We start from the raw sequence: 26646 nt of genomic DNA, 5'->3' as shown, positions 1-26646 counted from the left end.
GGGCTTGATTATTGTGTGTTGTGTACGGTGTTGCTGTTATTCATGGACGATATATTTTACGATATCTGTGTTAAAAATGTGGTACTGTCCCCAGCCCTCTTCCCCGTTTCTATTTTCTGTATCCCTTCCTTTTTGTTTTTCTAAAACTCTTAAAAAAAAAAAAAACCTGCAAAAGATAAAGCAAGGAATATGGAAAACTTGCTAACAACGGACAGTAAAAAGAAAGAAATCAAGCAAAACTTTATTTCATTTATTACTCGCTTTAATAGAAAATCAGACAAAATACAGCAAATTGTACGGCAACATTGACACGAGGTAGTGTTTATCAAGGCCCGTAACCTTAAGGACGATCTAGCTCCCAGTGCCTTAAAGAAAGTGGAAATAGACAAAAAGGAAATGTGGTTACCAGACAAACCAAAAAGCTTTTTTATATGCAACAAATGCAAAGCATGCAAATTTGGCCATAATAAAAACAAATACATTCATCTCAAATGTAACAGGAAAAACATCAAAGATAAGTTTTATTAACGGTAAAATTACCCGTGTAGTGTAGTGCTAACGTACGTTACACTATGTTGGAAGAACCACCTGCTCTTCGCAGGTGAAAATTCTAGAACAGGGGTGCGCAAACAGGGGGCGCAAGATTTTTCCATTTGGAAGGGGGTGGGCGGTTGCAAAGGCCCCGCGCTCTTCCCCAAAGCATTTTCATGCCGGGGGATCGTGTGAGACTTTTGCAACCTCAATTTACCGAGATTCAGCCGGCGTCTGGCCGTGTCTCCATGGCAACGTGGACAACAAAGGAGCCCAACAACATCATACATTCTTTAAGTGTGCATAAAAAACATACCATAAAGCTTAGTACTTTTGCCCCCTGGTTCCCGATCGAATGGGACAGCCCTTCACAGGCCAGCTCTCATCCATAGCAACCAGTCCACATTGTCGGATCTCTCGCGCATGCGAAGATCGCCTCGTCAGCAAAAAAGATAAACAAACCGGCCAATGTGTTCATAGTGGCAGCATTAAGCCCCAGCCAGACAAAGATCGGCGCGGGGGAGAAAAAGAAGATAACACCAGCAACTCTACCACACATATACATGCTATAGAATATATTACCTTAATCCCCACGTCCTGACCGAGCGGGACAACCCGTTACTGTCCCTAGCAACCAGTCGCACTGTCAAGTCCCTTGCACATGCGCAGAACACACCATTAACGGAAAAATAAATAAACCAGCAGCGACATTTACAGGGGCAATATTAGAACCCAAAACGCACATAAATGTATGCAACCTAGCCCCCTGGTCCCTCCTCTACCTAATCAAACAGCTTAGCACAAATAAACAAGCACCAATCATACTACACTGTCACACAATAACATATAAAGGCTGCCCTACTCATTTAAAACACCATCACAAAGTCATATACCCATTATATTCTCCTTCACAATATAAATGTAGGGAGGGGGAGTGGGAGGGGGGTGAGTGTGGTGTGTGCAGTGTGCTGTGAATGAGTGCAGTGTGCTGTGAGTGTATGCAGTGTGCTGTGAGTGTATGCAGTGTGCAAAAAAAAAATTCCAAAAAAAAAAATTCCAAAAATTTTTTTACATTTTTTTTTAAATTCAGGGTTCATGCTCAAACCGCGTTATAAGCGGATTCGCGTTATAGCGTATCACGCTATAACGGGGTTGAGCTGTTTATCTAAAATACAGAATTCAAAATATGGTCTTTGAACAAAATCAATATGTGCACTAATAATATGTTTCCATTCATATAGATTAGCAGCTCCATCAACTAACAATCGTTTTGTTCTTAAACTTACTATTGTATATCACTGTGCTGATCATGCATTTAATATTTTAGTCTTAATTAAATGTACCTATAAATGTTGGGTCATCTCCGGCTGTGTAGATGGAGATGCTGCTGCTGCCTTGCGCACAGCGTGGATCTGGCAACATTGGGTTGCCTTGCCCACTAGTGTTGTGACGTGCGTCATGAAGTCACTGACACGCACCGCGCATCAGAAACCATGGCGCTGCTGATACGCATAGTGCGCCGCGACATCGAGAGCGTCGTGAAACGTGATGACGTCACGCAAAGGTCAGCGTGAAATTTGAAAATAAGGATCGAAGATGGAGGACACAGAATCTAGCTCCTAAGAAAGCTCTGATAAGAGCGAAACGCGTAGGGTTGACATCACAAGCTACTGAAGGATTGCCAAGCCTTGGTGAACTCTGGTGGATACTCTGTAAAGTATTGAGTTCCTCCTTTCCTGAAATTCCACTGTGGACGGCAGCCACGGGTGGGTCACCAGCAAAGGAGGGAGTGCTGAACTTTCACCATTGTCTGACCAGGGTGGTCCCACTGCTCGACTTGTTATAAAGCTATCTGCTACCTTGTTATAAAGCTATCTGCACTATTTCTGTGTCCTCTGTTTTTCATATACTGTATATGGGATCCTCCTCCCCATGTCTTTCTACCCTGTTGTATCCTGGTGGATATCACCATTGAATCATCATATGAGGTGGTCACTCCAGATAACCACAAAGCCCTTATCACTCACGGAGAATGTGAGTGAATTACATATCATTTACTAAAATCACCACTATTCAAAACTTTTTAGCACTATAGGTGTATGTTTTTCTTCTTTATTATAAAGCCCGGGATGTGAGTGCGCTCCTGACCCTTTGCACTTACAACCTTATATGGACTTGGATTAAGTCCACTCCAGGAGCAGCACCGATTCAGAGGACTGTATATATTTGATTTTCACTTTCATCAGTGTGTTCAATTGGCTTCATTTAATCAATACAGTATTTGCGCTTGTTTTGTCTTCATCTCGTCACCCCAGATGCCTTCTAATACCTTCCAATTGCCGATGGAGCTCTAATAACTCCTGTTGGATATAATTTTAGGGTACGGGGCAGCGAGGTCAAGGTCAACATTTAAGCCACTAAGGAAGAAAAAAAGAAAAAAAAAGTCTCTAAATAGGCGAGAGAGCTCAAGGTAGCTGTAAGCTTATATAGAAATGCAGTCTCTACACATTACAGAACGTTCATTTCTGGATGTAGGAAAGTTGGGAGGGGGAGGAGAGGTTCCCTCTTCCTTTCCACTGCAGCTTTAAGTACTTTCCAAACACGCTGGGGAGCCGCCATGAGGCCTCTTACCTGTAGTTTTCACATAGGGGTTTGTTGGTTTGAGAGGTGCAGGTGTTGTGCCTGAGGAGAATGTACAGAAAGCGGTTTTAGGCCCATTGTGGCAGGGCGAGATGTGGTGCAGGCAAGATGAGTTAGGAGACTCACTAAGCCCCTGTGTTTAGGTTGTGAACAAGGATTGTGAAGCATCAGTGTCATTCCTAAGTGGCGGTAAATACAGAACCAAAATAAGCGTTAAAAAAAAGGTGAATTACTTCTTCAAACCCCCCCAAAAGTGCAATATAAAGCAGTAATGTACACTGCAAACTTCCAGCTGCCTAAAACAAAAGTTTCTACAACTCAAAGAGCTGATACCCCCAACAAAAAAGATTCACCATCTCTAAAACATAATGTTGGTTACCCCTAATTCCCTCAAACACCTTCTAAATTCCATCAGATGAAACAAAGAACTCACCTGTTGGATATGATTTTGGGTTACGGGACAGCGAGGCTAAGCACGTTTAAGCCACTGAAGCTTATAGAAACGCATCTCTATACAGTACAGAATGTTCATATTTGTTCAGGGAGGAAAGAGTGTGTGATGAGGTTCCCTCCGCATTAAGTATTTTAAAAACACCCTTTGGTGAGCAGCTCTGTCCTCTACCCAAAGCATGGGGCATCTTACCTGAAGTTGCCAGACTGGGTCGTTTGGTTGTTTTGGGAGGTGTAGGCACAGGTGTTCCTCGGAAAGCAGAAGGTATAGCAAGTTTAGGCCCATACTGTATGCACCAAAGGGTGCTATGCTTTAGTACAGCCTTACTCCCATTGAAATGAACAGGGAGTTAAGACTTGCTAAAGCTTGGCACCCCTAAGTGAATATGGGCCTTAGATGGCTGTGGGCTGTAATAGGAGAATATTTGCACTGTGGGCGAGGGGCTTTTTCATTGGACACAGTCCAGCATCAAGAAACCCTAAACTGTCACCACTTGTTTTAATCTCTGCCACAGCTCTGCTCTGTCACATAGAACACAAGCTGTTAGAGAAAGAACCACCAAGTCCGGACCTAACAACTCTTTTTTTTAAGGTTAGGATTTTCTAAACCAAGGTGTCTGCAGAGTTCGAGCTGCCAGCAACATTATAGGAAAGTCCATCAGTAGAGCGCACAGTCTCGTTACAGAGATGCTCAGGAAACGTTCTGCTGGAAACTACTGGAGAAACTGTGAAAGGTCTCTCTGAATGAATGAGCCCGAGCCAGAAATTGAACTCACAAGCTTTTAAATTGAAAAGGTGCAGAGACTTCCTGTCCTGCAAACTATATAGAACTCACAGTACACCAGCAGTGTTAAGGTTTAGTTGGGTACATAGCGTATACTGCAGACTCTGCAATGGGAAAACACCTTAAATCCATTTAATACATTTGCATTATACTTAAATGATACGATACTAAAAAGCAATATGTGATAGCTTAAGGCTTCTAGGGACACAGAATTAATACTTACTCAGACACTCGGGTAATGGCGGCTCCCATTCATTATTAATACTGCATGTTACCATGCTGGAGCCGCTCATTGTGAAACCGTCAACGCACTCAAATGAAATAGCAGAGTTGAGTCTGTACGGACCCTGAAATCCTGACAACCTCCGTGAATTGGGAACTTTCGGGTTTAGGCATTCAACAGCTGTCCAAGGAATAAAAAGCAAATACAGGTTATTAATGTAACACAATGAAACACGCAGCGTTCGGATAATAAATCCACTCTGGGAAAAAAACAGAACAAAAGTATATATTTGTTTTTACATTTAAGTTAAATTCTTTATAACTTTTTTGTTGGCATTGAATTACTAAACAGCAAAAGTATTTTTCAGACTAAAGTATTATGGCTGGCATCTTTAAAACATCAATCGCTAATTTAACATTTTTAAATCATTACAAATACTTAAAAAATAAAAAAACAAGTACATAATATTTGCGAAGATTTAGCAGTAAAGTATGTCCTGGAAATAAATAGATGAATGGCATGACACCATGTAACAGACAAACAATTTATAGAGCATAGAGCACAGAGAAAAGAAAACCTCACTTGAATGTAACATGGCATGCTAAGGTTTATTCATGGCCTTGGGGAATTCTGCATGAAACAGCCTTGGAAAATGAAAGAATTAGAGAAGATTACATGTCTCACCTTTGCATGTAGGAACGTCAGAACTCCAGTTCCCATGTTTTGTGCAGAACAAAGAACTTTTGCCAACAAGTGCCAAGTTGTTGCATGCATAAGTCACAGCGTCCAAGTAAGAGTATTCGTCTTTTCTTGGGCTGAATGCTCCATGAGTAATGGCATCAGGAGGAGGACAGATTACAGCTGAGAGAACACAAAGAACAAAGATAATTTCAATTTTAGAAATATGGAAAGTTTAAAAAAAAAGAAAAAATAAGAGCCGCTAAACTTAAAACGGCTCTCCCAAAAACATACAATAACAATTTGTGTATAAACCATCTCAAAATATAAGTGTACCTTGGTACTAAGCAGAGTATTATCACTCCGTGCATGTGCTGTAGTAACCACTATGTTACCCTGTGGCTGCTGCCTCAGAACGAACACGAGCCTCAGACAGGATTTATAAACTGCTGTCCTATGTCACCTAAGGCTGCCCCAATGTAACCCAACGTTTGTCCATAGCAAAATTAATGAAGATGTGATTTTCTGCGTTCTATTCAAATTATCAGTACAGGCAGTCCTCGGTTATCCGACACAATGCGTTACTCAAAATGGCGTTGTAAAGCGAAACGTTGTAAAGCGAAACACATTTTCCCATAGGAACACTGTTTAAATGAAAGGTTCCGTTCCTGAAGGCATTTTTAACACTAAAATACACCAAATATTTTATGCAGGCAATAAGATATGCAGCACACACAAATTATATAGTGTATATACTGTATTATATATAATATAACATAATAAATAATATATGATATAGTATAATATATAATTATATAGTATAATATTATATATACTGTATACGCTCTTACGGCATTGCAACGTTGTTTATGTGAATGTCTATATATATATATATATATATATATATATACACACACATACACAACGTTGCAAAGCGTTGTAAGAGCGTTGGATAAGCCATTTTGGCGTTGTAAAAATGAATATAGGTATGCATTTCATAGCGTTGGATAAGCCATTCGTTGTAAAGCGAAGCGTTGTAAAACGAGGACTGCCTGTATTCTAATAATAAAACTGGTCGTAAATAAAGTTCAGTAGTAATTAAGCGTTTCATTTCAGTGCCTATTCCGTTTTATAAAAACTTTAACGTTGTGGGGCAAACAAAGCAATCTCAGGGTGCGGTGAAGACATTAGAATTACTGACCTTCACACTCAGGGACAGTGTTACTCCAACTTCCATCTGGTTGACAAACTCTATAATTCCTTCTAGATGACATTCTGAAACTAAAGAACAGGGGAACAAATGGCACACACTTAATTCTGCATTGAGAAAAACCATAGAAAATTATGAAAAAAACTGTAAAACTTCAGGCCCAAATTTGATCTATGGTTTTTTCATATTTACGATAGCCATATCCCAAGCTTTTTAAAACTCCATTACTGCATTATCTTTTACCACCTCTGTTGAGGCTGTTCCATGAATCTACCACTCTTTCCATGAAGAAACACTTCCTCAAATTTCCTGTGAACATACCACCCCCCTTCGACCCTCCCCCAACTAGACCACAACCGGGCACAAGACTCACCCATCATTACAGAAATATGTTGCTCTTGAGCCAAGTAAAAAGTCTGGTACATCAAAATCTCCATCGTCTATTGCACCGGGACTCCCGCATGATCTCCCTGAAACGGAGCAAAGACAAGTTAATGCAAAGCCCAATAATTACAGCACGAGCACCCCGTGTTTCACACCTAATAATCCCAGTCCTGGCCAAACCTGTCAGACATTTTGCACACTGTGCTTTCACATTAATGAAAGCGTCATAATTACCTTCCATAGGAATAAAAGGAAGAAGTTTGGTCAAATTAACCGTTTTGTATCAACAGGTAACATATCAAACAGCACTGACTCTTACCCATTAAACAGGTCATGGTCATTAGATCACTTTGGTCCTACATGGGGGACTCTTCCCAGAACTCAATAAACATAAAAAGTCGGTAATTGCCTTGTCTGAGGCTCCACAAAGAGAGTGGGAAAAAAGGAAGGACTGAACGAGAGAGAAACAGCACAAACAAAACCTGCTTACGTGCACAGAACACTTTGGCTGCTGTCCAAGATGAGTTGGCCAAGCAAATGACAGCGGTTTGAGCCCCGGGGACACGTATGTAGCCGGGACGGCAAGTGTATTTCACCCTCGAACCAGGAAGGAAGATGTTCTGAGACAAAGACGCTGCTTTCAGCTGAGCGTATTGAAGTCTGGGAGGTGATGGGCAGCCACCTGTGTAATAAAAAAGAAATAAAGTGAAAAACATCCGTTCCTGAAACATTTACTCACCCGTCACACAGGGATCCAGAGTTTTCTGTACATCTGCAACGTGCCTTCCTTCCCCCCCCCCCCCTCTTTGCCCCTCAGCTGCCAGAGGGACGTGCACTGACTGCATTGCAAACAGTTTATGTTATTACATTATAATATTCTCAATAAACTCTAGAGATCTCGGTTTGGTTTGTGTGCTTTGTAATCTAATCTCTGGTGGCCATTTTAATTTATCCCATATATCTTATTTATCAAAGCTTGGCTTCTAAAAAAGGAAAATGGCACAAAGTTCAGGTGAGCAGAGATGACGTTTACAAACCGCACAAAACGTCTCTAAAAATCTATTGTGGCGTTCTTGTATATTCCAAATTATTCTGGCACTTCTTCCCTACTTCCTAGGTTTACCATGTTCTCGCAATAATATATTTTCTATTACATAGCACTGACCATGTACGTAATGCTGTACACAGAATTTTTTAAGCATGTGTAAGGGAGTCCAGTGGTTAAACTCCCTTTACAAGGCAGGAAACTGCACGGGTGTCGGATTTCATACCTGTACTGGGAGGTGTGCACAATGAACTCATGATTGAGCAGGGGTAAAAGGCAGGAAGCTATCAGAGACACAGAGACTGCTTTCCTCCAGAGAGAGTGGAAGTGAAACTTCTCCCAGCCAGGACAGTCTGGCTGTTATGGACCCTAGGTCTGGAGGAAGCAGGCCTGTAGCTGGGAATCGCACCCAGGATAAAGATTGCTCCCCAAACCGGCAATCCTGAAGGAGTGAGGGAGCGACATGGAGACCCTGTGATGGAATCCCTGCGACATGTCAGATAAGACTTTCTATATTGTTCCCTGTCTTACTAATATTGTGGTTATAAGTTTGGACTGGTAACTGGCCTACCCAGCCAGTCAGATAGAAAGGGCTGAGAAACATTTATTTAGTTTCCCTAATGGGAATAGGTGTTTATTTTATTATTTGGTTTTCTTAAAGGGACAGTAGCCCCAATGGTTTGGTTGCTGTGTTGTGGTTAATAAACCAATCCAGTACAGGCCGCTCCATAACAATAAGAGCTTGCAATCTAAGATGAGCGGCATTCCCAAGATGAAATGGAAAGCGGACACTGGGATTCAAACCGGCTTCATCCACTTCAAAGGAACATCTTCTCCTTAATTATCTCTACTTCTTCACTGACTGATGTTTTGCGCTTTATAAAAATAAGCCAAAAATCTGAATTTCCCATTTATTGGCCGTTTATCTATAATTGTATAATAAGTTTGTCTCTAGAACCTGGGCAGCCGCCCTCTCTGTTCTATAACACAGAGTGAGATAACACTGTTGTAATTAAGGTTTGTCCCCAGGAAGATAAAGCGGCTTGCACAACATCAAACTCATATGGGGATATGGGGAATTACTGTAAACCACAACACTTCACTTTCTGCAAAATGTAGCTTATGAATACATCAAAAAATGTAAACCCCTCATTGCAAGAGGCCATGCAACAGAGCACAATCTTCCATGATCGCACTACAGGCATTACATTATATAGCATTAATATATTGTATTGTATGTCTTTATTTATATAGCGCCATTAATGTACATAGCGCTTCACAGTAGTAATACATGTAGTAATCGAATAAATAACAGATAATATAAATAACAGATCATGGGAATAAGTGCTTTAGACATAAACATAACATTAAGGAAGAGGAGTCCCTGCCCCGAGGAGCTTACAATCTAATTGGTAGGTAGGGAGAACGTACAGAGACAGTAGGAGGGGGTTCTGGTAAGTGCGTCTGCAGGGGGCCAAGCTTTATGTATCATGTGTTCAGAATGTTCAAACTGCTATTCGTATGCTTCTTTAAGCAAGTGTGTCTTAAGGTGGGTCTTAAAGGTGGATAGAGAGGGTGCTAGTCGGGTACTGAGGGGAAGGGCATTCCAGAGGTGTGGGGCAGTCAGTGAAAAAGGTTTAAGGCGGGAGAGGGCTTTAGATAAAAAGGGGGTAGAAAGAAGACATCCTTGAGCAGAACGCAAGAGTCGGGATGGTGCATAGCGAGAAATTAGGGCTGAGATGTAAGGAGGGGCAGAAGAGTGTAAAGCTTTAAAAGTGAGGAGAAGAATGGAGTGTGAGATGCGGGATTTGATTGGAAGCCAGGAGAGGGATTTCAGGAGGGGAGATGCTGAGACAGATCTAGGAAAGAGTAGAGTGATTCTGGCAGCAGCATTTAGGATAGATTGTAGGGGAGACAGGTGAGAGGCAGGAAGGCCGGACAGCAGGAGGTTACAGTAATCAAGACGGGAGAGAATGAGGGCCTGAGTCAGAGTTTTAGCAGTCGAGCAACAGAGGAAAGGGCGTATCTTTGTTATATTGCGGAGGAAAAAGCGACAAGTTTTAGAAATGTTTTGAATGTGAGGGGAGAATGTGAGAGAGGAGTCGAGTGTGACCCCTAGGCAGCGTGCTTGGGCTACTGGGTGAATGATCGTAGTTCAAACAGTAATGTGGAAGGAGGTAGTAGGGCCAGGTTTGGGAGGAAGTATGAGGAGCTCTGTTTTAGCCATGTTGAGTTTAAGGCGACGGAGGGCCATCCAGGATGATATAGCAGAGAGACATTCAGAAACTTTGGTCTGTATAGCAGGTGTAAGGTCGGGTGTTGAAAAGTATATTTGTGTGTCGTCAGCATAGAGGTGATATTTAAACCCAAAAGATGTTATTAGGTCACCTAGAGAGTGTGTACAGAGAAAAGAGAAGAGGTCCCAGGACAGAGCCCTGGGGTACCCCCACAGAGAGATCAATAAAGGAGGAGGAGGTGTTAGCAGAAGAGACACTGAAAGTACGATGGGAGAGGTAGGATGAGATCCAGGATAGAGCTTTGTTCCGAATACCAAGAGTATGGAGAATGTGAAGGATAATTTGTTCAGCAAAAGTGTGCTGCCGTTGTTGAAATGAAACAGGCGCTCTCAAATAACACAGTTCTGTAAATAGAACAAAGTACAGCATCAAATAAACATGGGAGCGATTACTCACCAACAAGGATAGGAGAACTGTCACAGGAGACTAATGCTTTTAACATCTTAATTACCTGGATCCTTTGATTGAGCAAAGCAAGAGATAAAATAAATTGAAATTTATTTACAGAATGAACATACACAGCTTGATTTACAATTATAATGAAAAAATACACTTACGAGTTACGATGTTAAGTCTTGTTACAGGATGGATCTTTCACTGCATGATAAATCTTAGGTGAATCTGTTACCACATGATGACTCTTCCCTGATGGGCTGCACAGATTATTATAGGGTTAAAACTCCCTATACCTAACCTGGCCAGCCAATCTCTGCGTGGGAATAAATAATTCCACCTATCCTGGAGTTTGCCAGTCCTATGTATCCTGGCACTGGGAGCTTCAGCATAGCAACTGGGCATGTGCGACAAACACCATCTTTCCCCATTTGTCATGCTAGACCCCCTGCCGGCTCAGCGCCGGATAGTCTGGACAGAGCAACCATTTGGCAGGATGGCTAATTGAAGTCTCTTCCTTCACCCATTCTTGCTAACACAGGGTCTAACACTTCCATACCCTTGTTAACACCTTCAAATCCTGGACGGCCTTTCAAACTGGTCCTTTGAAGCTTAGGGGCGAGGTAGCCATGCTGGCTCCCATGCAAATCGGCCTTCATCCACACTGAATGACTTCCTCTGAACATTACTTTAACAAAAACATAACACTTGAGGACTGTTATACATCAATTTTTATATACCTTAATAAAAATTGCTGCATAACCTTTTTAATGATTTTACTCCAGCAGCACTCACAGCAAAACTCAGTGCTCCAGGACCTTCCTAGCCGAAGTTAGCTAAACGCAATGCGCTGTGCTGTAAACTGCTGCTTTTTAAAACCCTTTTTTGTCCTTTGCGTGGTTTACAGGGAAACACTGTTCCAATAACCCATACATTTAAAACATGATGTGATTCTCGCCACCTTATCCCTAGTGGGAGACACACAGACCGTTTTTAATACAATTACAGAATTACAGCTATCATTGGGTCGCAGACCTGACGCTCTACACTTTAACTTAAAACACCTATAACTCTCCTCACCTTAGGCCTTGCCCCCGCTGCCTGCTACAGCGTCCGATGTGGCGGACGCTGCGCTCACGAGAGCCCTCCCCGCAATGGCGCCGGGCCCGCAGCGAGGGGGGGCCGCAGCGCTCGCGCAAGAGCTACTCCTGAACTCGCGTCGAGCGGCTAGCCACGCCCCCCGGCGGTTCAGCCAATGAAGGCGAACCTGCCGGGTGACGTCATGGCCACGCCCCCATCACTCCTCCGCCACGCCCCCCCGGTCTCTGCTCCTGCAGTGAGCTGCAGACCGGGGAATCGCCGGAACGCGCAGCCAAAAGTGCGGGCGCGCATTACAGCACCGTGACCGGGGCCTTAGCCTTATACTTGGTGAGAGATGTACTGAACCCCACACTGGGTTCTGGGGTTTGGTATTGTAATTCAGTTCCCTGCCCATTCTTACTGTCCTGGTCTGTGCTGAAGTCGGGAGATTTGGCGGTGAGCTGCAAACTGCTTTCTAGGGAGGATTTTATCCGATGGTCTGTGCTCCTAAGGAATCTGGGGGGATTCCTGAGTATATGTTTTGGAGTAACCCAGAACACTGGTCCCCTTCTACCCAAACACACCCTGACAACATTTTACCGTAAAATCATCCCTGAAGCTCACGCCCTGCACATCTCCGCTGGTTGGCACTCCTGGAACAGTAAAAATACACATACACCTTTATTACAAATGCAGTTACATGCCATGATTGGGTTGAAGAGCTGACAATTACAATTCCCCCATATGGCGCAGGGGCACCCAGCCGGGCCAAATACCTTTATTAATGGCCTGGGTACCCCCTTACCGTCACAAGCACCTTGTACAAGAAAACCACAGTACGGAAGAGCTACACATTTTTAAAAAAATATTATGAATTAGATTACACAGGAAATTATAATTAAAAAACGCACAGAACAATTGTTGCAATATCAAAAATAAGGTAGAGACCTCAGAACTGATGCTAGATAAGAAGCATTTGGGTCACTTTTCCTAATATGCCCTATTAGATCCATGCCTCTCTTTCATATTTACAATCACCTTGGGTTTACGTCAGTGGTTTTATATTCCACCACTGGGAGGCCGTTCCATAAATCCACCACCCTTTCAGTACAGTGGTGCTCCACACTTTCCCCGAACCCCCTACCTCCAGTTTCAGAGTATATAAGCATATACTCCTTCCTTTATTCAGCCCATCTCCCTTATAGAACCTTGAGGTCTGTGTTACAGTACAATACATTTTTCTTGTGCGTAACTAGTATTACACCAGAATAAACTCTTACGTTCGCAGAACACGGGGATTTCTGACCATGTGGTGGTGTCCAGGCAGGTTATAGTTCAGCTCTTGCCAGGGATGGCCTAGTAACCAGTGGCCCCATCACATGAATACACTATCTCATGCCCTATGGGAAAGGATGTCTCCTTGATGAGCAATGGCTGTGTGTGCTCCCTTAATATACAGAAAAGGCGGGCGACCCCTTAATATACAGAAAAGGCTGTGTGTCCCAGGCTGACATTAGCGAGAAGAGCAGAACCTTTGTAGAGCATATTTATTTATTTATAAAATATTTTACCAGGAAGTAATACATTGATAGTTACCTCTCGTTTTCAAGTATGTCCTGGGCATAGAGTTAAGACAAATAATACATGGTTACAAATACAGTTACATAAATGAACAGGGTATACATTATATACAAGACATTGCATGCACAGTTATATATTTTCTTTATTATAGGCTTATGAAACAGTTATAGACCAGATTAAAATGTGACACAGCCTTAGTTTTTAAAGAACTTAAACTGGTGGTGGATGTGAGAGTCTCCGGTAAGTTGTTCCAGTTTTGGGGTGCACGGTAAGAGAAGGAGGATACTTTGTTGAGCCTTGGGACCATGAACAGTCTTTTGGAGTCTGATCTCAGATGATAAGTGCTGCATGTGTTAGGGGTGAGGAACTTGTTCAGATAGATGGGTAGCTTGCCCAGAAAGTATTTGAAGGCAAGACAGGAAAGGTGAACTTTGCGCCTAGACTCGAGTGATGACCAATCTAGTTCTTTGAGCATTTCGCAGGGATGTGTGTTGTAGTTGCATTGGAGAACAAAACAGCAAATTGAATTATAGAGGGTATCAAGTTTGCTGTGGTGGGTTTGGGGTGCTGAGCCATACACTATGTCTCCATAGTCGATAATTGGCATTAGCATCTGCTGTGCGATACGCTTTCTGACCAGCAGACGTAGGGAGGATTTCTTCCTGTAAAGTACACCTAGTTTGGCATAGGTCTTGGATGTCAGGGTATCAATGTGCATCCCGAATGTTAAGTGGGAGTCAACCCATATGCCCACGTATATAAAACTAGTGACAGGAGTTAGGGTGGTGTTAGCGTTGGTTCTGGTCTGGAGCTAAGTCAGGGGAAGCTTTCAAAATTTAGTCTTGGTCCCAAATACCATTGTTACTGTCTTGTCAGTGTTTAAAAACATTTTGTTTTGGGAAATCCAGTTTTCGAGTCTCAAAAAGTCAGACTGAAGTATGTGTTGAAGGTCGGAGTGGCTATGGCTGTGTGCATATAGGACTGTGTCAGCTGCATACATGTGTATTTAGGCTTCCTTACAAGCTGTGGGAAGATCATTGATAAACACTGAGAAGAGTAGGAGCCCCAGAACAGAGTCTTGCGGGACAGCACAGGTGATATCCAGGGGGTTGGAGTTAGAGCCTAAGATGGACACATGTTGGGATCTACTTGATAGGTAGGACTAAAAAAAGGTTTAAAGCATGCTTCCCTATTCCAGAGCTCTGGAGTTTGTTAAGCAGGATAGCATGATCAACAGTAGCAAAAGCCTTTGCAAAATCTCGGAATATTGCACCAGTGAGTTGTCCCCGTTCCATGCCACACTGGATTTCATTGCAAACTTTTAGCAGGGTCGTTACGGTGGAGTGTTTGGGGCGAAAGCCAGATTGGAATTGGCTAGGGAAATTTGTCTTGGTATAGTAATTGCTTAATTGGTAGTGGACACATTTTTCCATTACTTTGGATAGAATTGGGAGAAGGGAGATTGGCCTGTAGTTTGAGACAGTGTTTTTGTCCCCACTTTTTAAGATTGGGACAGCTCTGGCAGTTTTCCAGGTCTTAGGGATATGGCCTGGAGACAGGATAGAGTTGACTATGGAAGCAATTGGTTTGGTAATGACTGTGGCACCAAGTCGTAGGAACCTAGATTGTAGTAAGTCAGGTCCACATTGGCTGCTTAGTTTTAATTTGAGGAGCGCTTGTGTAATCTCCTTCTTCGGATACTGGGCCAAATGGAAAATTGTGGGCAGTGTTGGGAGGGGGTGGGGCTATGTGGGTACTCCCAGGATGAGATTCAGGTTTGTGGTTTGGGTTGCTTTTCGCTAATAAGTTAGTGGCACACCCCATAAAGTAATCATTGACAGCATTTGCAATGTCAGTGGGGTTTGTCAGAGTAATATCCCCCTTAGTGATATTACTTGGTTGTTGATGGTTAGAAGGCTGGAATATATTGTTGATAACCTTCCAGAAGTTAGCTGGGTTTGATGTATTCTGGTGGAGATTGTCAGAGTAATATTGTGCTTTTACATGCCTTGTTTAACTTGTGCACATGTTCCGTAGGCATCTGTAGTGATTGAGATCCTTGGTAGTGCCAGTTACTTTGTAGCTTTTCCACAAGGCATTCCTGAACTGGTAGAGTGCTATAAAAGGTCAGTTGTAACCCATGGAAGGTGGGCCCCCCCATACTCTTACCCATGCTCCAGTACGCAGAATATCACAGAGTTTTATGAACTTGGATTGGAAATAGTCGAGCGCAGAATAAGGGTCGGGAATTAAATCGATTCTGTGCCAAGGGCAGTTGGTAAGGTCAGCCAGAAACTGTTGTGGGTTAAAGTTTCTAAATATTCTAGTGATGAAATCTTTAGGGCTTGATTGGGGCGGTTTAATTTTCCTTACACAGTACACTATTGCATGGTCACTGAAAATATCAGGAAGGATGCCAGAGGATTGCATTCTGCTGGGATTTGAAGAGAGAATCCAGTCTAGCAAGGAATGGTTGTGCGATTTCAGGTTTGTCCGTGTGGGTTGGTAAATGAGTTGTGATAGGTTAAGTGACTTGAGTTGTATCTGGATTTTGTGGTTTTTAGGGTCAAGCCAATTGAAGTTGAAATCCCAGAGAACTAGCAGCTCACTCTTCTCATTCAGAGAGGAAATGTAACAAATTTGACTGTGTGACATTGTGACGAAGTACGCGTGGGTGTTCATGTGTTTCCCAGGACAAAATCTTGACGCTCGTTCAAGTCTTTAGGTGCTGCTTGATGACGCTACGTCATTGGAGCCGGCAATCCAGATGCCCCGATGACAGTATTAAATAAGAATTGACTTCAGGGGCGGCCAACTCCAGTCCTCAAGGACCACCAACAAGTTTTTTTTTTTTTTTCAACTTCAAATTTTATTGGGTTTTTCTTCATAAAGCATATTTATTATTTATTTATAAAATATTTTACCAGGAAGTAATACATTGAGAGTTACCTCTCGTTTTCAAGTATGTCCTGGGCACAGAGTAAAACAAATAATACATGGTTACAAGTACAGTTACATAAATGAACAAGGTATACATTATATACAAGACATTGCGTGCACAGTTAAAGAAAATATATATTATGAGCGTATGAAACAGTTACAGACCAGATTAAAGTGTGAGACAGCCTTAGATTTGAAAGAACTTAAGCTGGTGGTGGATATGAGAGTCTCTGGTAGGTTGTTCCAGTTTTGGGGTGCACGGAAGGAGAAGGAGGAACGTCCGGATACTTTGTTGAGCCTTGGGACCATGAATAGTCTTTTGGAGTCTGATCTCAGGTGATAGGTGCTGCATGTGGTAGGGGTGAGGAGCTTGTTCAGGTAGCTGGGTAGGATGCTATAGATAGGAACCTCGCTCAAACCCCTTGTTGGTTGAGGCGTGCTGCCTAGGGAGTGGATCAAGAACTGATGACGAGTGTATCTAAAGAGGTACACAGAAAGAATCCCTTTGTAGGCGCACCGCAGACCTTATAGAATAAATGTGGTCAGGGGAAATGAATAATTGTTTTTAACAAAATTTTTATTAATCAAATTAGTGATGGTGTAATAAAAATAGCAAATATTAAAGAACTAGTATTTACTATGTTAAAAGACACTAATTGTGTCACAAAGGTAGGTCCAGAGGAACTACTCTGGGCCCATCAGCAGATGTAGATATACAGTATATGTAGCTTGTATTGATTCACTGTAATGTCTTGGATGTTTAGCATATATCTAAAGTATACCAGTATACTGCTGCGACACACTTTATTCGAGCAAATGACCAGTTTGTACTTGGCAGATACCTGGAATGCGCCGCTGCTCAACTCTGGCATGCCGCGTTGCGTTTGCCTTCCAAGCCACGGTTCATGCCTGGCTGACGGGCGGCTGATGTGTTAAATGATAATGATCAGGATTTACTAGGCTGCAATGCTTCGCGTGTCCGCCAGATGGCATAAATTCCTGACTTGTAAAGCACCGAATCAGTAATGTGTGGGCTTGCAGGTGTTTCGTTTAAAAAAGATACTGTACCACAGTGTGCCATTGTAACTTGGCCTTGGCCTTGAGACTGAAGGAAGAGTTGCAAAAATGTATCAATTTAGGCTTTACATATTAAATAAAGACAAAGACCAGTTTCGCTTACACTATTCTCCAGAGACCCGCCCGCCATGAGTGTTCAAGTGCAGCCTGCTTTCCAAAAACCTGACAGAAGTTATGCTTATTTGATATGAGCCGCGATTAATGCAACAGAGGATAAGATGGCAACAGTTGTTCAAATTTATCAGTATTTTATCGAAAACTATGACTTTTACAAATTTTCGCCAACTCCTCATTTGTGGAAGCGTGCAATAAGGAAAAGGTTATGTAGTGACCCCTGTTTTCACCGTATTGAGCCCCAATTTGTTGGAGGGTATTGGTGTGTGTCACAGGGTTTTTCCCGTATCTATGATCATGGAGGCGGCAAAAGGCGAAGGGTCGTGTTAAAACCAACTAAGAAACGACAGTCCCTGCCAAGCAATGCACCAGCACCAGCACCGGCTTCCGATAACGGACCCACCGTCAGTGACAACCCTGAGCCCGAGCCTGATCCTGAGGCAGAGTCGGATTTCGCGGCCAGTTTTGATGAAGCTTGCATGTACCTAAGCGATTTCCCGCCTCACCTGCTGACTACAGGTGGGCTAGTCCCGCTGCAAACTATCGACGTGGATGATGAAGAAAGCTGGACTGGCAGTGGACCGGCGCCGGCGCAAGCTGAATGGGAAATAGTATGGTGAGTACTGTATTGTTGCCGTATTATTTTGGTGGGGCTGGCTGGGTACTTCTTTAGGGGGCTGACCATTACTGTACTGTACATTAAAACTTTTCATTTTGTTTTTCCTCAGAAAAGAAAACGGCTAATGGGGGGATTTCGATGGATAATATTGTGCTGTATGCTGATGTTTTCCGGCCGTACAGTATACTGTGTAATAAACCCGAAAAAATAAAACTATGCATTTATTCTACATGTTCTGTATACAGTACTGTATATGCACATACTGTACAGTATATACAGTAAATGATACTATGGGCCGGCGGGGGCGAGATGTGTTTGCAGCAGAGAGAGATCCGCTGCTCTCAGCGCAAACATCGGCACATTAAAACTTATTTTCAATACATTTTTATTCCTAGTGTAGATGTGCAGGTGGTCTCGGGAGCTGAACCGCACTGGTTTCAGGTCGGGGGACCCCCTGCTCCCCGAGATACAGACCCCTTTATGTGGTGCCGGTATCCCTCTGCATTTCAAGGTCCCGATTACGTGACCGCGACCTGTAAACCAAGCAGAGGGATACCGGCACCCCCAAAAGCCTGTATCTCGGGGGGGAGGGGCAGGGGGTCCCCGGACCTGAAACCACAGCGGTTCTGCTCCGGAGACCCTCTGCACATGTACAGTATAAATAAAACACATATATAAATAAACACTCGTTCTTTACCTTAGCAGCTATGCGCTATGGTAAAGAAGCAGCATTTCTGTATTTTTAATAATATTGTACAGTGAGCAGGGGGTTCCCTGAGCCAGAAATCTAAACTCAGGGGGCTCCTCTGCTCCTGATTTATTTTTTGGCGGCTGCTGTGTGTTTTTTTTTATTGTGGGTAGCGGGGGTGGGTGAAGGGGGTATTTGGCCCTTGGTGTGAGTTTAGGACTTGCGGGGGGGGGTTGCGGGTGCACTTAACCCCTTCACGACCGTAGCAGTTAATACCGCTACGGTCATGAAGGGGTTAACCACTCCCGCGACCCCCCCCCCCCCCCGCAAGCCCAAAACAACCACTGTTGGGGCTAATACCCCCTTCACCCACCCCCGCTACCCACAAAAAAAAAAAAACACACAGCAGCCGCCAAAAAATAAATAAATAAATCTAAATAAATAAATAAATAAATGACTATAAATAAATACATTTGAAATACATTTTTATTTATAGTGTAGATGTGCAGGGGGTCTCCGGAGCTGAACCGCGTTGGTTTCAGGTCGTGGGACCCCCTGCTCCCCGAGATACAGCCCCCTTTATGAGGTGCCGGTATCCCTCTGCGTTTAAATGCCCGATCACGTGATCGCGGCCTGTAAACCAAGCAGAGCAGAGGGATACCGGCACCCCCTAAAGGGGCCTGTATCTCGGGGAGCAGGGGGTCCCCAGACCTAAAACCACAGCGGTTCAGCTCCGGAGACCCTCTGCACATCTACACTATCAATAAAAATGTATTTTAAATGTATTTATTTATATTCATTTATTTATTTAGATTTATTTATTAATTGTGCTGCTGCTGCTGTGTGTGAATTTTTTTTATTGTGGGTAGTGGGGGTGGGTGAAGGGGGTATTAGCCCCATCGGTGGTTGTTTAGGGCTTGCGGGGGGGTAGCGGGTGCACTTAACCCCTTCACGACCGTAGCGGTATTTACTGCTACGGTCGTGAAGGGGTTAAGTGCACCCGCAACCCCACCGCAAGTCCTAAACTCACACCAAGGGCCAAACACCCCCTTCACCCATCCCCGCTACCCACAATAAAAAAAAATCACGCACAGCAGCCACACAATTAATAAATAAATCTAAATAAATAAATAAATACATGAAGATAAATAAATATATACTGTATATATACAATAACAATCCCTATACATATACAGTATATACTGTGTATATATATACTGTATATATACATATATATATATATATATATATATATATATATATATATACACACAGTATACAGTATACACACACGATGAACCAATATACAAATACATGTAGAATGGTTATCAAAATCATACTGTCCTACAAATAACACTTCTCCATACAGACAATAATAATAATCCATTTAATAATCCTAACTGATCTTACAATATAAAACATAACATTCCAATCCACACAGTACATTGCATTTACATTGTATAAATGATGCATAAAATCTATGCACCATATACATTCTGCAAATGAATGTTAACAATATCATTGCAAGCTACTGTACCAGTAAATACAAACACTTCCAAACAAGTCAACTATTTTAACCAATCAAGTAAACAAAAATCAATCTACAGTATACTGTAAGTACCAACCAGAAAACACAATTTAAAACCAAAGCTAACCCTTACAATACCAAGGATTACATCTATCTAATTGTAAAAAACATTATACATTATACACACATTGAAGCATTGCAATAAACAACATACAGTACACCCCCTGTGTATTTAAAATACATAAACAATAAATACATGACATACATATTTTTATTGTGTGTTTTAAACCTGCCTGCCTTCACTGTAATCTATGTAAAAAACCCTCCCCCTACCTATTGTGTCTGCTAAGCTTCCCTGCTTTGACTAATCTGTGTAAGCCCCCCTCCCCCTAGTGTGTCAGTAAAATCTGCCTGGCCTGTGTTTCTGTGAATGCAGTGTACTGTATGTAAATGTGGGGAGGGGGATCCCGTGCAAAAAAACACACCCACACCCACTACCCACTACCCACGGCCCCTCCGCTGCTTGCTGCAAAACAGAGACAAAAAGTAAAACATCCAAAGTAATGTCCCCTAACCCCTTAATCACCATAGCGGTTATTAACCGCTACAGTCATTAAGGGGTTAACCCACCCTCACCCACCACTCGGGATGCCTACATACCCTCCCACACTAACCCCCCCCGTGAGGCCTAACCACCCAGTCAGTACCCACAAGGGAGGCCTACCCACATACCGGTGGGGAAACACCCCACCCCCAGTACCCACAATAAAAACAGTACAATGACCCACAATAAGCAGCATTATATTTATTAAATACATTACCCACCCCCTGTGCCCCCCCCCCATAAATACAAGATTTATCCTTTTACATACAGGGTTCATAACGCAGCCCCACGCTAGTCCCCGGTGGGCTGGCAGGGCACCTGGACAGACCTACAGTTTACCAGCAGCCCTTTTTACACAGGTTCTGGAGGCCTGCTGGTGGATCCTGCCAGCACCATGGCCCCCAGGTGGTCTCCTTGGGTCACCGTGGGCCACAATTGGGTCCCCACGGTAGGCCCAAGGATGTCTGGGAGCCCCGGGTCAAACCCACAGGTGTCTGCAAGGCCTCGGGTGGTTCCCTCGGGGGTCTGGGGAACTCACGGGTGCTCACTACGGGTCCGCGGTGCCCCCACAGAAGTGGGACCACACATCATCATCCCCGCACCTACGGGTCGGCGGTGCCCTCACAGAAGTGGGACCACACATCGTCATCCCCGCAGACTACGGGTCGGAGGTGCCCCCACAGAAGTGGGACCACACATCGTCATCCCCGCATGTGTCACCCGTGGAACCACCAGCCTGATACCCTTGGGATACCCGAGAATACCCGCAGGTGGTCTCCAGAGGTCCCACGCAGAACCACGGAACCAACCCTGAATGTAAAAAAAATAAACCTGGCCTATACATTCAATACATACACCCTCCCCCCCAACACCTACAGTACAATAATGTGCAAAATAACTATTATCCAGATATGGATAATAGATTAATTGCCCATTATTAAAAACATTAACTAGCATATACAAATAAATAAAGTACTACTGACCTCATCAATACGAAGTGTCCGTCGCCAGCGCCTTCCTTCTCTTGCCCATACAAGACATAGCCAATACCAAGCCAATACATTGCAAGTACATTCAGATATCAATTAACCCCTTAAACACCTTATCGGATAATAACCGCAAAGGTGATTAAGGGGTTAAGCCACACAGGCCCGATACCCACCCTTCACCCATGAATTTGTACTGTGGCTTCATCATGCAACTATATATATATATACTGTATATATATACAGAGAGACAGAGATAAAGAGAGAGATATATACAGTATATATATATACACACACACGTTATATACACACCCATGATAAACCAATATACAGTACAAATAAATGTAGAAGGGTTATCAAAACCATACTGCCCTACAACCAAACACTTCTCCATACATACACACTAAATTAAAATCAATTTCCTTTAATATTCATAACTGATCTCTCAATCTAAATCATCACTAAACCTCTGAAAAGCCATTTAAACAACTTACATTCCAATATAAATGATGCCAAAATACCTATGCACCATATACATTCTGCAAATTAATCAACCAAGTAAACAAAATCAATTAGCAATCATTATTTACATCCCTAAACCTTTCACACTACATCCCGAACAATGAAACCATTAACAAATTCACGCCTAGAGCAGAACAATTAAGCCTTTGAAAAAATATAAGTACCGACAAAAATACAACCTTTACAACCAAGCCTATCCCTGACCTTCCTCAAACACACAATACAATACCAAGGAATACATCTATCTAATTTTAAAATACTTTAAACTCACAATAAAGCATAGCAGCATACACAAAATAATTTAAAACACATCTAATTCAGCTTTTAAAACAACATCATTTCTTGCCCTGTATGTATATATCTCTCTAGACATATATACATACTGTACATACATACAGTGGCAAGAAATGATATACCACAAAAAAATAATATACACATGTTAAAAAACCTTTTGAAAAAATTAACAAGTTAAATAAAATACATTTCTTTAGTTCACTTACCATTACTTGCCCCCACCGACTCCCGTTGCGCAGCTTACTCACGAACCAATCCACGATCAGGAACCCATAAAATAAAAAACCATAAAATAATAAACATTAAACTAAAAATCCAAATCAATCCACGGGTCTTCTACTTGTAATCCATCTTCATCTGTATTCTTCTTTCTTCTATCTCCTTCCGGGCGGGGCAGGGCGTGGTCTTCTTTCCATCATCGGCCACGCCCTTGTCTTTTTTCTTCTCCGGAGGTCCTTCCTCCGCGGCGTCTGGCTTCAAAATGAAACGACATAGGCTTTTAAAGGCCTATGACGTCACATTTTGCGTCATGGTTCCCACGGTCCTGATTGGGCCGTGAAAACCATGTGTTGTGGCCGACAAAAATTAAAATGATGACGTCATCTTAAAGGCAATGAAAGCACAGCCAATCAGAATGGCTTTGCTTCAATTGCCTTTAAGATGACGTCATGAAAAGGCACATGGCAGTGCACACATGGTACTAGAGCCAATCAGAGCGTGGGAACTTTATCCCTACTCTGATTGGCTCTGGTATACCATGTGTCAGGGGCTTGGGGGAGAAAGGATGTGACGTCAATGAAAACCTGTCACATGGTATGGTAGCCAATCAGAGCGTGGGAACTTTATCCCTACTCTGATTGGCTCTGGTATACCATGTGTCAGGGGCTTGGGGGAGAAAGGATGTGACGTCAATGAAAACCTGTCACGTGGTACGGTAGCCAATCAGAGCGTGGGAACTCCATCCCTACTCTGATTGGCTACCGTACCACGTGACAGGTTTTCATTGACGTTACATTCTTTCTCCCCCAGCCCCTGACACATGGTATACCAGAGCCAATCAGAGTAGGGATAAAGTTCCCACGCTCTGATTGGATCTAGTACCATGTGTGCACGGCCATGTGCCTTTTCATGACATCATCTTAAAGGCAATTGAAGCAAAGCCATTCTGATTGGCTGTGCTTTCATTGCCTTTAAGATGACGTCATCATTTTAATTTTTGTCGGCCAAAACACATGGTTTTCACGGCCCAATCAGGACCGTGTTAACCATGACGCAAAATGTGACGTCATAGGCCTTTAAAAGCCTATGTCGTCTCATTTTGAAGCCAGACGCTGCGGAGGAAGGACCTCCGGAGAAGAAAAAAGACAAGGGCGTGGCCGATGATGGAAAGAAGACCACGCCCTGCCCCGCCCGGAAGGAGATAGAAGAAGAATACAGATGAAGATGGATTACAAGTAGAAGACCCGTGGATTGATTTGGATTTTTAGTTTAATGTTTATTATTTTATGGTTTTTTATTTTATGGGTTCCTGATCGTGGATTGGTTCGTGAGTAAGCTGCGCAATGGCAGTCGGTGGGGCAAGTAATGGTAAGTGAACTAAAGAAATGTATTTTATTTAACTTGTTAATTTTTTCAAAAGGTTTTTTAACATGTGTATTTTTTTTTTTTTGTGGTATATCATTTCTTGCCACTGTATGTATGTACAGTATGTATATATGTCTAGAGAGATATATACATACAGGGCAAGAAATGATGTTGTTTTAAAAGCTGGATTAGATGTGTTTTAAATTATTTTGTGTATGCTGCTATGCTTTATTGTGAGTTTAAAGTATTTTAAAATTAGATAGATGTATTCCTTGGTATTGTATTGTGTGTTTGAGGAAGGTCAGGGATAGGCTTGGTTGTAAAGGTTGTATTTTTGTTGGTACTTACTGTATATTTTTTCAAAGGCTTAATTGTTCTGCTCTAGGCGTGAATTTGTTAATGGTTTCATTGTTCTTGATGGGAGTGTGAATTGTTTAGGGATGTAAATAATGATTGCTAATTGATTTTTGTTTACTTGGTTGATTAATTTGCAGAATGTATATGGTGCATAGATATTTAGGCATCATTTATATTGGAATGTAAGTTGTTTAAATGGCTTTTCAGAGGTTTAGTGATGATTTAGATTGAGAGATCAGTTATGAATATTAAAGGAAATTGATTTTAATTAAGTGTGTATGTATGGAGAAGTGTTTGGTTGTAGGACAGTGCTTTTGATAACCCTTCTACATTTATTTGTACTGTATATTGGTTTATCATGGGTGTGTATATAACGTGTGTATATATATATATATACTGTATATCTCTCTCTCTCTCTCTGTCTCTCTGTATATATATACAGTATATATATATAGTTGCATGATGAAGCCACAGTACAAATTCATGGGTGAAGGGTGGGTATCGGGCCAATGTGGCTTAACCCCTTAATTACCTTTGCGGTTATTATCCGATAAGGTGTTTAAGGGGTTAATTGATATCTGAATGTACTTGCAATGTATTGGCTTGGTATTGGCTATGTATTGTGTGGGCAAGAGAAGGTAGGCGCTGGTGACGGACACTTCGTATTGATGAGGTCAGTAGTACTTTATTTATTTGAATATGCTAGTTAATGTTTTTAATAATGGGCAATTAATCTATTATCCATATCTGGATAATAGTTATTTTGCACATTATTGTACTGTAGGTGTTGGCGGGGAGGGTGTATGTATTGAATGTATAGGCCAGGTTTATTTTTTTTACATTCAGGGTTGGTTCCGTGGTTCTGCGTGGGACCTCTGGAGACCACCTGCGGGTATTCTCGGGTATCCCAAGGGTATCAGGCTGGTGGTTCCAAGGGTGACACATGCGGGGATGACGATGTGTGGTCCCACTTCTGTGGGGGCACCTCCGACCCGTAGTCTGCGTGGATGACGATGTGCGGTCCCACTTCTGTGGGGGCACCGCCGACCCGTAGTGAGCACCCGTGAGTTCCCCAGACCCCCGAGGGAACCACCCGAGGCCCCGCAGACACCTGTGGGTTTGACCCGGGGCTCCCAGACATCCTTGGGCCTACCGTGGGGACCCAATTGTGGCCCACGGTGACCCAAGGAGACCACCTGGGGGCCATGGTGCTGGCGGGATCCACCAGCAGGCCTCCAGAACCTGTGAAAAAGGCTGCTGGTAAACTGTAGGTCTGTCCAGGTGCCCCGCCAGCCCACCGGGGACTAGCGTGGGGCTGCGTTATGAACCCTGTATGTAAAAGGATAAATCTTGTATTTATGGGGGGGATACAGGGGGTGGGTAATGTATTTAATAAATATAATGATGTTTATTGTGGGGCTGTGTATTGTTTTAATTGCGGGGACTGGGGGTGGGGGGTGGGGGGGGTTCCCCAACGGTATGTGGGTAGGCCTCCCTTGTGGGTAGTTAGTGGGTGAGGGTTGAGGGTGGTTAGGCCTCACGGGGTGGGGGGTTAGAGTGGGAGGGTATGTAGGCGTCCCGAGTGGTGGGTGAGGGTGGGTTAACCCCTTCATGACTGTAGCGGTTAATAACCGCTGTGGAGATTAAGGGGTTAGGGGACATTACTTTGAAAGTGTTAATTGTTTTCTCTGTTTTACAGCAGCAGCAGCAGCGAAGGTTGCCATGGGTAGTGGGTAGTGTATTGAATGTATTTATTGGTTATTATGCCTTAACCCCTTCATTACCTTAGCGGCTATACGCTAAGGTAATGAAGCAGCATTTCTGTACTTTTAATATTATTGAGCAGGAGCAGGGGGCCCCCTGAGTTTAGATTTCTTGCTCAGGGAACCCCCTGCTCACTGTACAATATTATTAAAAATACAGAAATGCTGCTTCTTTACCATAGCACATAGCCGCTAAGGTAAAGAATGATTCTTTAATGATGTGTGTGTTTTATTCACAGTGTAGATGTGCAGAGGGTCTCCGTAGCAGAAACGT

At 42.9% G+C, this 26646-nt stretch overlaps 1 protein-coding gene across 5 annotated transcripts in view; it reads right to left on the bottom strand.

Annotated features, from left to right (window-relative positions):
* Window positions 1-236: 236 nt before the first annotated feature.
* Window positions 237-26646, bottom strand: part of LOC142503149 (membrane cofactor protein-like) — a 58023-nt gene continuing 31613 nt past the window's right edge. For 2 of the 5 annotated variants that reach the window (XM_075615220.1, XM_075615224.1), the window contains exons 3-9: window positions 7391-7582; window positions 6890-6986; window positions 6508-6587; window positions 5313-5489; window positions 4629-4808; window positions 3163-3213; window positions 237-365 (exon numbers count right to left, since the gene is read on the bottom strand). In XM_075615220.1, the coding sequence (XP_075471335.1) occupies window positions 352-365; window positions 3163-3213; window positions 4629-4808; window positions 5313-5489; window positions 6508-6587; window positions 6890-6986; window positions 7391-7582 (791 nt within the window). In that variant the 3' untranslated portion in view covers window positions 237-351. Of the gene's footprint in view, window positions 366-2860; window positions 2949-3162; window positions 3214-4628; window positions 4809-5312; window positions 5490-6507; window positions 6588-6889; window positions 6987-7390; window positions 7583-26646 lie in introns of all 5 variants that reach the window. The other 3 variants (XR_012803948.1, XR_012803949.1, XM_075615223.1) reach the window with 3 other exon arrangements.

The sequence above is a fragment of the Ascaphus truei genome, chromosome 9 (genome assembly GCF_040206685.1).
Source record: "Ascaphus truei isolate aAscTru1 chromosome 9, aAscTru1.hap1, whole genome shotgun sequence".
NCBI classification, from domain to species: Eukaryota; Metazoa; Chordata; class Amphibia; order Anura; family Ascaphidae; genus Ascaphus; species Ascaphus truei.
This window is presented reverse-complemented; position numbering and strand designations above follow the sequence as displayed.